We start from the raw sequence: 12,066 nt of genomic DNA, 5'->3' as shown, positions 1-12,066 counted from the left end.
TCGATGAATTCCGCTTCATAGACATGATTACTGTTCCAGATTCCGAATATGTTATGTCTATGGCCGGCCATAGGTCACTGCTTCTTCTCAAGGTTCCCGTCCATTTTCTCGGTGTGAGCATACAATGCTTATTATAGTCTTGTCCTTGAAGACAAATTCTTGGGTTGCTGTTATACAGAGAGATAACAGAAAAATGCCAAGGAACCGGGCCAGCGCCTTATCGGTACAACTGGGCACAGAGTCCCTGGCTGACAATATGGCTTTGTTTCTTCAGACGGTACCTGAAGAAGGGCCCCGAGTGAAGCCACCACGAGGTGTAGTGGGGTCATTGCTCCAGAAGGATCTCAAAGGTTTATAGAACCTGATATTTTTTGTTATTACAGTCAAGGGAGGATATTTTTTGATGAAAGTTCTTTAATGGTAAAAATTGGAAAATATATTTTTCCCAAAAAACTTTCTTAAGGTTGTGTCACGTATTGCAGCTCATATCCATCAAAGTGAATAGACAGTCACAACCCATGGACAGACGTTTCAAGAAAAAAGCAGCCATGTTTTTCTAATTCTGGATGATCCCTTTAAGGATTATTGGGTGTAGCTGCACCTTTAAAGGAAATTTACCACCAGGATGAAGGATTGTAAACTAAGCACATTGACATACTGGTGTATGCCCCCTCTACGCTCTTACGCTCTTACTATGGCTTTTTATGCCCTGTTTTTACAAAAAAAGGGATTTTAAACATATACAAATGAGCCTGAGGGGCTCCAGGCTGCATAGGTTTTAATGGCGCCTGTAGCCCCTCAGGCTCATTTGCATGATTTTTAAAACATTTTATTCTTAAAAACAAGAGCATAAGGAGCTTAAAGAAGAGCGGATCCTGTCAGAGGGAGCACACACCAGCATGTCAGGTGCTTGGTTTACAATCCTTCATCCTGGTGGTAGATTTCCTTTAAGATGATTGATCACATTCAATTATTTTTCCAGGAGTCAGAGAAGTGTTTTATCTGTGACTCGCGAGCCCCGTACCAAAGGGGGAGCCACCGGATTCAGAATGTGATCTACCTGACGGGGCAAGATGGAGAGAAGATATGGTGGCAATCGGAAAATGGTGAGGAGTAACAGATGCTGCTAAGATATAGTAACACTCTTACATGTTCCTCGCTTTGCAGTCTTGTATTTCAAATGGTAGAGCAGCAGTTTGTACTTCAGAGCTAAAAGCAGCTCAATGCAGAGAGCTCAGAGCACAGCAGTGTGAGGACCTGACTTGAGTACAATCCTGGAATATAAATCCATATTTCACAGTCCTGCAGCTACTAACAACATACACAAATATATGGAAGTATTTATTCATGAATGAAAGAATGTGTGAAAGTGACAGAGTTTTGTATGAAAGTATTTATATTATTGAATATAAATGTATATTTCACAGTCCTGCAGCTACTAACAACATGCACAAATGTATAATCTATCACAGTACACAATACATAAGACTGGCTGCAGAGAGCACAGAGCACAGCAGTGCGAGGACACGCCCCCAGTGCTACGAACCTGGAATTATTACTATTCTTCACAGTCCTAATTACAATGCAATGCCGGGCTGTAATTAAACAGTGCTATAGGGACATCCTGGGCCTTGTAGTTCCTCATCTGTTGGCCAGATAATTGCGGCCTGTGATTCTCCTCAGCCTCTTTGAGTTCTCCTTCTATCCGCCATGTGAATACTGAAAAATCCAGCGTGACCCAGACATTACTTAGCATTGTTACATATTGGACTTAATTGCACTAAATCTCCCTATTAAAACCTCATTTGCATATATTTACATATCGTTAAACAGTTGCCAACACCGAAAAACAATGTAGTCACAAACAGGATTGAGGAATGAATGAATGGGGGTGCGCAGGCGGCCCCTAGTCCCCTGGCCCCCCGCCATGGCCTGCAGTCCCTCCGCCCCCACCATGGGGCTTGTAGTTAATAGCAGTTGTAGTAAATAACACATAGGAGGCAGTGATTGGACTGATACAGGGGCGATCCACACCCAAAATTATATAACTTTATCTGAAGTGTCTGAGAGCAAGACTGTTCTAGTTGCCCATGGAAACCAATCAGAGCTCAGCTTTCATTTTATAAACAGCTGTGGGAAAATGAAAGCTGAGCTCTGATTGGTTGCCATGGGCAACTTATGATAAATCATAAAGACTTATGATAAATCTATACACGCATATATAGTACCATATACAAACATACAATATATATACTCACCTACAGCATATACACATCGCAGATACAGAATTCTTTAGTGTGTTGGGTCGGATGCTGGGGCCCCCTGACAGCATGGGCCCTATAGCAGCTGCTATGGCTCCTACCACTGTAGTTACGCCCTTTATAGTTATGTATGTTACTGGAGAACACGGTGAACAACCAATATGGCCGCCATTACACAAGAGATGCCATCCAGCTTTTCCAGGCCCCTGTTGTCTAATCTGTCTACCTGAGTTGGGGGTCCTGTGGTTGTCTCTCTTATGAGGGTCCTGTGACTTCCACTATTATGTGGGTCCTGAGGTTGTCTCTCTTATTGGGGTCCTGAGGTTCTCTGTCCTATAGGGTCCAGTGACTTCCACTGTTATGTGGGTCCTGCTATAGGGATTGTGTGGTTCACAGCTATGGGGGTCCTCTGGCTGTAACTTTGGGGGATCCTGAGGTTGTCTCTCTTATGGGGGTCCTGTGACTTCCACTGTTATGGGGGTCCTGTGACTTCCACTGTTATGGGTGTCCTGTGACTTCCACAGATATGGGGGTCCTGTGGTCGTCTCTCTTGTCTTTTACTATGACTATCTTTGGGGGAGCCTTTGTTTGTCTCTCTTATGGGGATTTTGTGGTTGTCTTTCATATCGGGGCCTTTGACTTCCCTGTTATGGGGGTCATGTAGCGCCTCAGCTATGGAGGTCCTGTGACTGTCACTGTTATGGGGTCCTGGGGATGTCACTGCTATTGGGGTCCTGTCTCTCTTATCAGGGTCCTGGTGCTATCAATGATTTTGGGGTCCTGTGGCCTTATATTCCCTGGTGACTTAAAGTCACTGTGATTTTGTATACGTGTCTTTAGGGGTGGAGACTGTCAGTGTCCGTCTGGACTTGGAGGCGGAGTTTCACTTTACTCATCTCATTATGAAATTTAAGGTAAGTTCCTTTATTCTCTATGCTGGTGACATCATTATACTGAGCTATAGGACACAGTAACCCATCACTACCGAAATCCCTTTAATGGCAGCACATTTCGCCATCTGTCACCCTCTAGACCTTCCGCCCTGCCGCCATGTTGATTGAAAGGTCGGCAGATTTTGGGCGCACCTGGAAAGTTTATCGCTACTTTTCATATAACTGCACCAAGATGTTCCCAGGGATCCCGGTCCAGAACCTCCAGAGGATCGACGATGTCATCTGTGATCAGAGGTACTCGGACATTGAGCCGTCCACTGAAGGAGAGGTCAGTATACAGGAAGTGACCCTAGAGGGGAGGATTTACTTGCATTGTGATTGGATGTTTTGTGTGATCACTTTTTATCATTTGTTCAGGTGATTTTCAAGGTTCTGGATCCGTCCATTAAAGTGGAAGATCCCTACAGCGTGGAGATTCAAGGTCTGTAAAGGACAATTTTAAGCCCCACCTCTTAACCCACTCCCCAAACTGATTGGAAGGCTTAATTTTAGGCAAATTTCCACCAGGCCCACCCACTTTGTGCACAATTTCACGGGACGGTCCAGTTACAAAATTTCCACTTGTCTATGGCCTGAGTCTATACACAGACAATAGCGTCCTGGTTTGATACTGTCAACGTTCATGGACGCACCTTGTTGTCAATTTATTCATCTATTTAGAGGATGGATAACCAATCAGAGCTCATCTTTGCTCTAGTTAATAGAAAGATGTCCTATGATTGGTTGCCGTGGCCTGTTTTGGTAGATGATGGTCTTGGGTTTAGGCTCTTCAATAGTTGCTTGATGGCACATTTATGGTTTTCCTTCAGAACTTCTCCAGATCACCAACCTGAGAATAAACTTCACCAAGCTGCACACGTTGGGAGATAATCTACTGGACCAGCGGGCCGAGGTCTTGCAGAAGTACTATTACGCCGTGTATGAGCTGGTGGTCCGCGGGAGCTGCTTCTGCTATGGTCACGCCTCGGAGTGTTCTCCTGTGGAAGGCATCGAAGGAGGAGTGGAGGGGATGGTAGATACAACCTAAGTATCCTAATGTCCAGTCTCTGTAATTAAAGTGTAGATTATACTAGCACTGTATAGCAAATTACTCCTTGGTGCTTTAGGGGTGGGGCCAAACTTCCTGGTGCACCCGTTTTAACGCCACCGATCAACAGTATGGTGTTACATTACGTGCGGTAGTCTCTATCTGAAGGTATAAGAGATTTTATATATGGGGTCCATATCTTCAAGGTGGACCACTCTAAAAGTCACCTATCTATGCTCCTCTGACATAGAGTGTCCTCTCCCCAGATCCACGGCCGATGTGTATGCAAACATCACACAACCGGCCTGAACTGTGAGCACTGCCAGGACTTCTACCACGATCTGCCATGGAGGCCAGCAGAACCCGACAACCCCCACACCTGTAAACGTAAGACACCCCAGCACCTGCCGTCATCCAAGATGGCGCCCTACACGCCTTGGATGACTATTGAGTTTCCTTTTTTCTAGAATGTAACTGCAACAACCACTCCAGGAAGTGTCACTTCGACATGGCGGTGTACCGAGCAACCGGGGAGATGAGTGGAGGAGTGTGTGAAGACTGCCAACACAACACCATGGGGCGCAACTGTGAGCAGTGCAAACCTTTCTACTACCTGAACCCCTGGTCTGATATCCGGGCCGAGACAGCCTGCATCCGTGAGTCAATGTCTCCTACTATCACCATGTATGGAAGAGGTCTTCTTCACAATGTCAAAATTTTCAACTCCCGACACTGTTGGGTGTTGAACATCTTGCCGGCTGAAGACTACCAATGATCATAGACTAGATCTAAAATGTTGGACCTTCCCTTTTGCAGCCTGTGACTGTGACCCGGTGGGATCTCTGGATGGCGGAGTCTGTGATAGTCACACCAATGTCAACCTTGGAATGATCGCGGGGCAGTGTCGCTGCAAGGAGAACGTGAAGGGAGAACGTTGCGACAGCTGTAAAGAGAACTTCTTTGGATTGAGCAGAAACGACCCCGAAGGCTGCCAACGTAAGGACCTATAAATCCAAATTTGACCAATTCGGGGGGTGAACCTAAACTATAGAACTGCACCCCCCTCCACCCTACCCAGAAGTTATATAGCACATTATTTTTTAGTAAGTGGGTTCTCCATGCCGCATATCCCACCCATGCTGACATTGGGTGTGAAGAAACGCTATTTGCAAGTGTCAGATCCCAGCAGGTAACCGACTGGTGATGCCGCCCCTCTATCTTGCTGCAGACGGTGCCGCCTGAGGCAAGAGGCTCACCTCCACTCATGGCTGGTGCGCCCCTGGGCCGGTTTAATATGCACATATAGATAAACAGGGTCATCTAACTTTTCCTCCCATATCATCCATCCACTCTCTGGATCCTTGTCTTCTCCGCAGCCTGTAGATGTGACCCTCGGGGGATCATAGCGGGAAGCACACCATGTGACCAGATTAGCGGTGACTGTTACTGTAAGCGGTTTGTGACGGGGCGGTACTGTAACCAGTGTCTGGTGAGTGACCCGCGAGTCCCGCGCTCATGTATAGATTTAGATCATTCCCTTACATTACATTTACCCTACATTTCTATTCTGGTCACAGCCCGAGTTTTCGGGTCTCAGTAACGACGTTATGGGGTGTCGGCCTTGCAACTGTGATTTCGGTGGAGCATACAACAATAGGTGAGTCTGTATTATTTAACCCTTAACTACCGAAACTACTCTGTACCCCACTTGACTGTCTCTCATCGCTTCCCGGCAGGTGTTCCTTGGACGACGGTCAGTGCGACTGTCGCTCGTACATCATAGGTCGGCAGTGTGACGACGTACAGCCCGGATATTTCTGCATGCCTATGGATTATTATACCTACGAAGCGGAAAACGCAAAGGGGCTCTCACCCACGGACCCACAAACTCCAGTATGTAACCTCGATGTATGGTCCTAGACCATGTCCAGATCTTCGGGTTGTCTGCCATATTATTATTATATTAAAGGGATCCTGTCAACAGGTGTGACTGTGCAGTCAGTGGCCATTTTTCTGGAGAGTTGGGTAATGATATCAATGTTTACCTTGTTAGTAGCAGCAGGACTATTCCAGTATTCCTCACACTGCTGTGTTCTTAGCTCTCAACATTAAACTCTACCACTCCCCCATCTCTTTTCTCTATGTTATGGATTCTGGTTAAATGCTAAAGCTATTACTTAGGGCAGTTACTTAGGGCTGAATGCAGAGAGCTCAGAGCACAGCAGTGTCGGGAACGTAAATCCACATACCACAGTCCTGCTGCTACTAACAACACACACAATAGGATGACACATATCTCCAGGGCCAATACTGCGGACAGAACCCCTTTAAGTGCACACGGTTCCATTGTCAGAGATGCCCTTTAAGTAATTAACCAACCGCAGACATTTGCATATAAGACAGAACTATCCCCTTGTTTGCTACTAGAGAAAAATGGCGCCATTGTGCGGGGTAATCTCCATCATCCTTCTACATTACCAGCTATGCCAGGTTGGCAGCTGAGATTTATCTCACCCTCCCGATTAGAGAGACGGAGAAATTTCACCTGCACAGGATTCTTAAAAGAGCCATTGTTAGGGGAAAGGAACGTGACTAAATAGGTGGCGGGCTGCCAGGGGGTGTACCTTACCCCCTGCCCTCTGTGCCCCATTTACATTCCTCAGGCTCCATGTTCCCGCTGATTATTCTCCGCATTCCTGCGCTGTCACATCTGCGCTCTATGGGTATATACTGTATATATATATATACGCCCTACAACCGTCTACGCTCTGCTGTCTGCGAGCTAATCCTATAAGTTACTTCTAAGATCTAGGGTTCTGTCTGGGCACATGTTTGTTTCACGCAAGAATTAGGCCTGTGGCTGCTAGTCGGGGAGCTGATTTTAAAAAAAAACATGCCCCCTAGTGTCCAAAAAGAGTTAAAATAGTAAATGTATTGGTATATTTTAGGCCCTAGTTTTACATAGGGATGAAGAAAACTGTCCTAGATTGGGAAAAACCAGCTTATTTTTGAAGAAATAGCGCCACTCTTGTCTAGAGGCGGCTGCCGGTATTGCATTGCCATTTACACAAATGCTACAATATGCTGAACACTGGATACATACTTAATACATATAGATATATAATATACACATGTATAATAAATATTACATAGAAGATTGTCGCTTGTATGTATCTTAGGGCGAACTGAAACCAGAAGCTCCGACAGACTGTGTGGAATATTATAATGGAATTCAGAATGGAAAGAAGGTCAGACTACGGCGCCATCGCAGGACAATACGTGTTCTGCATCAGAGGTCATCTAACCGCAAAGCTCGACAGCTACAACAGAAGGTATCGCCTTTAGCATTGACTGCACCAGCAGAATAGTGAGTGCAGCTCTGGGGTATAATACAGGATGTAACTCAGGATCAGTACAGGATAAGTAATGTCATGTATGTACACAGTGACTGCACCAGCAGCAGAATAGTGAGTGCAGCTCTGGTGTATAATACAGAGTGTAACTCAGGATCAGTACAGGATAAGTAATGTCATGTATGTACACAGTGACTGCACCAGCAGCAGAATAGTGAGTGCAGCTCTGGAGTATAATACAGGATGTAACTCAGGGTCAGTACAGGATAATTAATGTCATGTATGTACACAGGGACTGCACCAGCAGCAGAATAGTGAGTGCAGCTCTGGGGTATAATACAGGATGTAACTCAGGATCAGTACAGGATAAGTAATGTCATGTATGTACACAGTGACTGCATCAGCAGCAGCAGAATAGTGAGTGCAGCTCTGGGGTATAATACAGGATGTAACTCAGGATCAGTACAGGATAAGTAATGTCATGTATGTACACAGTGACTGCACCAGCAGCAGAATAGTGAGTGCAGCTCTGGAGTATAATACAGGATGTAACTCAGGATCAGTACAGGATAAGTAATGTCATGTATGTACACAGTGACTGCACCAGCAGCAGAATAGTGAGTGCAGCTCTGGAGTATAATACAGGATGTAACTCAGGATCAGTACAGGATAAGTAATGTCATGTATGTACACAGTGACTGCATCAGCAGCAGAATAGTGAGTGCAGCTCCGGAGTATAATACAGGGTGTAGCACCAGGATACATGTACTGGGCCCCAGTTGCTGTACGTGGTGCTCCTGGGTGATGTGGGGTGTAATCCTCGGTTCCAGGTGCGCAGTCTACGCCCTTTATGTAATTGCCTGTAAATCCTGCGGGTCTTGTGTACACAGAATATCAGGCAGATCTCAGCTTGTGTCAGGAGGCGATGCCATCATCTCCCATTCCTGTCGCCTGCAGCCAGACATTGAGGTAATCCGCCGTGAACACTCGCCAGATCACATGATCACCTGGACCGGGCCCGGATTCGCCAGGGTCAGAGATGGAGCCGGTCTCCTGTTTCACGTCGACAACATCCCGTACCCGATGGACTACGACATCCTGATCCGATACGAGCCCGAGGTAGTGGACTTATGATGGGTCCTCAATATTAGATTGTCAGATGTGACTTCACTGCTCACCAAGCACAGCGCCGTATACTGTATAGTGGCTGTGTTTGGTATTGCAGTTCAGCCACATTCACTTGTATTAACCAAACCAGAGGGAATGTCGGACCCCCATGGACCCCAGACTACCTCTGACTCTAATACACAATGTCATTAAGCTGGAGCCGCTGGTTCTGGTTCTGACTAATGGGTATATGTGCACTCTCCAGACTGCCGAGGACTGGGAAGCCGTGGTCAGTGTGACATCGCAGACATTACCCATGAGCCCCCGCTGCGGGAACGTGCTGCCTTTTGAGCAGAAATACAAGGAAAAGTTGCCCCATTCTGAAAGGTAAGAAATGAAAAGGTTACAATGTTCCAATCTAGTAGCTTCACCAAGTCCTCACACTGCTGTGCTCTCTGCTCCTTGCAGCCAGTGTTAGGTATTGTCCTTGGAGAGATGTGTAATCAGACCTTTGTGTATGTTGTTAGTAGCAGCAGGACTGTGATACATGGATTTATATTCCAGGATTGTACTGGGGACGTGTCCTCACACTGCTGTGCTCTGTGATTTTTGCATACATTAGTGGCAGGAAAATGAAATATGGATTTATATTTTAAGATTGTACTGTGGTCTGTGTCCTCACACTGCTGTGCTCTCTGCAGCCAGTATCAGGTACTGTCCCTGGAGAGATGTGCAATCAGACCTTTGTGTATGCTGTTAGTAGCAGCAGGACTGTGATATATGGGTTTATATTAAAGGATTGTAGCTTCTCCAAGTGCACTGGGATTCGTGTCCTCACACTGCTGTGCTCTCTGCAGTAAGTGTTATGTATTGTCCCTGGAGAGATGTGTAATCACATCTTTGCGCATATTGTTAGTAGCAGCAGGACTGTGATATATGGGGTTATATTAAAGGATTGTAGCTTCTCCAAGTGCACTGGGATTCGTGTCCTCACACTGCTGTGCTCTCTGCAGCCAGTGTCAGGTACTGTCCCGGGAGAGATGTGTAATCACATCTTTGCGCATGTTGTTAGTAGCAGCAGGACTGTGATATATGGGTTTATATTAAAGGATTGTAGCTTCTCCAAGTGCACTGGGGTCGTACTTTTGTGTATGCTGTTAGTAGCAGCAGGACTGTGCTATATGGATTTATATTCCAGTGTAGAAGGGCACTTGAGGTGTGTCCTCACACTGCTGTTCTCTGAGCAGACAGTGTACAATAAACATTTGTCTTCTATTTCCAGGTACATCGTCTTACACAAACCCTTCTGCTTCGAGTCAAATAATCAGTATGAGATAACCCTCCGCCTCCAGAGGTTTGAAGCCACGAACCGTCATCCTGGGAATTTTATCCTCATTGACTCGGTAATGTGTCATATATTCCTATTGGGAGTAGAGATTACATAAGGGACCGCTGTGGGTGCTTAAAGGAGATGTCCGGCTTCATAAAACAGCGCCACACCTGTCTGTGGTCTATGTCTGGTACTGCAGCAATCCTGGGTAATTCAGGCAAGTTGTGTGCTGAATGGGGTGTGGTTTAAATAAACCCCTCCCCAAATAGCCGATTTGGACAGTCCTGGGGGTGGGACTTGCACATGTCGTAAATGTTTGTAAATAAATGTTTCAATAATTGTAGATAAAGGTACAAAATTCTTCCCTTATACTCAACCTATTGTTATGCTCTAGTCACATCCAAAGCTGCATTAAACTGGCTACTGGTTACAAAGGACTAGAGATGAAAGGACCCAACATCTGCGTTTAGGTTTAGCCGCACAAACTGGAAATATTTTGCAGAATTTTGCGGAATGTGATGTAAATTGACACCCTAGAAACTTTTCTTGGCTGTGATTGGCCAGGTCCCATGGCGGCGTCAATTTTCCAAATTTTTCGGCAATATGTTCGAGCATCGGGTCCGCTCATCTCTGCAAAGGAGCAGTGCATTGTGGGAGTTCAGATTCATCACAATGGAGTGTGGATACCTGTTGACTGTATTCAGTTTCGAAAGCAGCTTTGGATGTGACTAGAGTATAGAAGTAACATAAGTGTCGTTAGGATGGATGAAGCTGGTGGTAATGTTCCGTGTCACCCACCATAACACACAAGTGACAACATGGGAGCCCCCCGCGCTGGTGCGCCTGAGCCGCCGTCTGGTTTACACCATCAAAGCCGAGCAAAGACAATATCATTCCTCCTGCTCAAATAAACGGAAAGACAGATCAAGAGGTTCCCACGATGGCCGCCCCCGCAGGGGGGAAGCGCGGGGAGGGGATACACACACCAATTTTCCAAATAAAAATTTTCCAATTTTTTTTTTTTGTTCAAAATTTTTTTTATTAACATTTATTTAATACAATATGCCTCACCCCCGATGACCCCTCACCCCTGATGACCCTAAAGCTATCACGCCCCCTGTGCCCAGAGTGACTATACATGCATTATACACTATATATACTTACAAATAGCGCCACCCCTGCCCTGAGGAGGTGGGTGGTATTGCAGAGAGACTGCTGTGTATGCTGTTTGTAGCAGAAGGACTGTTATATATGGATTCATAGTATTTGTCCTCACACTGCTGTGCTCTGTGCATTGTCCCTGCAGAGATGTGCACACAGGGGGCGTGTCCTCTCACTTAAAGGAACACTCTAATCACAGCTGAGTCATTGAATTGTACTTTGTGCTGAGGCATAGCGAGAGGAGCAGCACTCTAGCTTCCAGGAAAACAATGAGAATGAGTCCTGCTCCTCCCTTTAGGCCCCGCACCATGTAAAGGTGTTCCTTTAACTCCCTCTAATCTGGTTTAGAATCTAGTGACATCATATAACGCCTGCCATGATCCCCTCCCCCCATGGTATTCATGGCTCTTGTAGAACCTTCTTCTCTACTCATCTGATTCAGATACAAGTAACATTTGCCTAAAATAAGATGAGGATAACCAATTATGTGGCCAAAAAGTATCATAGAGTGTCCATAGCACAACACTGCCACCATCTGGTGATCACCGGTACTGCAGATAGATTCCACCTGTAGCCATCATGGGGGGAGTTGTAGTTTTACAACAGATGGAGTTACTTTATAATTATAGTAAATAATAGTTTTGTGCTATTTCTATTTAACTCATCTTTTATCTCATTTTTAAATCTATCTATCTATCTATCTCCTATCTATCTATCTCCTATCTATCTATCTCCTATCTATCTATCTCATATCTATCTCTCTATCTATCTATCTATCTATCTATCTATCTATCTATCTATCTATCTATCTCATATCTATCTATCTATCTATCTCATATCTATCTATCTCAAATCTATCTATCTATCTATCTAT

The 12,066-nt window shown here is 45.4% G+C and overlaps 1 protein-coding gene and 1 long non-coding RNA gene across 3 annotated transcripts in view; one reads left to right on the top strand and one right to left on the bottom strand.

Moving 5' to 3' along the window:
* Window positions 1-3,135, bottom strand: part of LOC140104062 (uncharacterized) — a 38,190-nt gene extending 35,055 nt beyond the window's left edge. Inside the window, exon 1 of the long non-coding RNA XR_011850237.1 lies at window positions 2,259-3,135. This is a non-coding gene — a long non-coding RNA (uncharacterized lncRNA). The remainder of the gene's footprint in view (window positions 1-2,258) is intronic.
* The window catches only part of LOC140104059 (laminin subunit beta-1-like), a 58,211-nt gene that overhangs the window by 25,870 nt on the left and 20,275 nt on the right, over window positions 1-12,066 (top strand). For both annotated transcript variants that reach the window (XM_072127400.1, XM_072127399.1), the window contains exons 4-18: window positions 983-1,106; window positions 3,102-3,175; window positions 3,294-3,482; window positions 3,572-3,635; window positions 4,024-4,226; window positions 4,508-4,628; window positions 4,709-4,897; window positions 5,058-5,237; window positions 5,618-5,730; window positions 5,819-5,898; window positions 5,978-6,134; window positions 7,421-7,573; window positions 8,552-8,713; window positions 8,967-9,088; window positions 9,984-10,104. In XM_072127400.1, the coding sequence (XP_071983501.1) occupies window positions 983-1,106; window positions 3,102-3,175; window positions 3,294-3,482; window positions 3,572-3,635; window positions 4,024-4,226; window positions 4,508-4,628; window positions 4,709-4,897; window positions 5,058-5,237; window positions 5,618-5,730; window positions 5,819-5,898; window positions 5,978-6,134; window positions 7,421-7,573; window positions 8,552-8,713; window positions 8,967-9,088; window positions 9,984-10,104 (2,052 nt within the window). The remainder of the gene's footprint in view (window positions 1-982; window positions 1,107-3,101; window positions 3,176-3,293; window positions 3,483-3,571; window positions 3,636-4,023; window positions 4,227-4,507; window positions 4,629-4,708; window positions 4,898-5,057; window positions 5,238-5,617; window positions 5,731-5,818; window positions 5,899-5,977; window positions 6,135-7,420; window positions 7,574-8,551; window positions 8,714-8,966; window positions 9,089-9,983; window positions 10,105-12,066) is intronic.

This window comes from Engystomops pustulosus, chromosome 10, assembly GCF_040894005.1.
Source record: "Engystomops pustulosus chromosome 10, aEngPut4.maternal, whole genome shotgun sequence".
NCBI classification, from domain to species: domain Eukaryota; kingdom Metazoa; phylum Chordata; class Amphibia; order Anura; family Leptodactylidae; genus Engystomops; species Engystomops pustulosus.
Note: the sequence above shows the minus strand (reverse complement) of the source record. Positions and strands in the feature narration are given on the sequence as shown.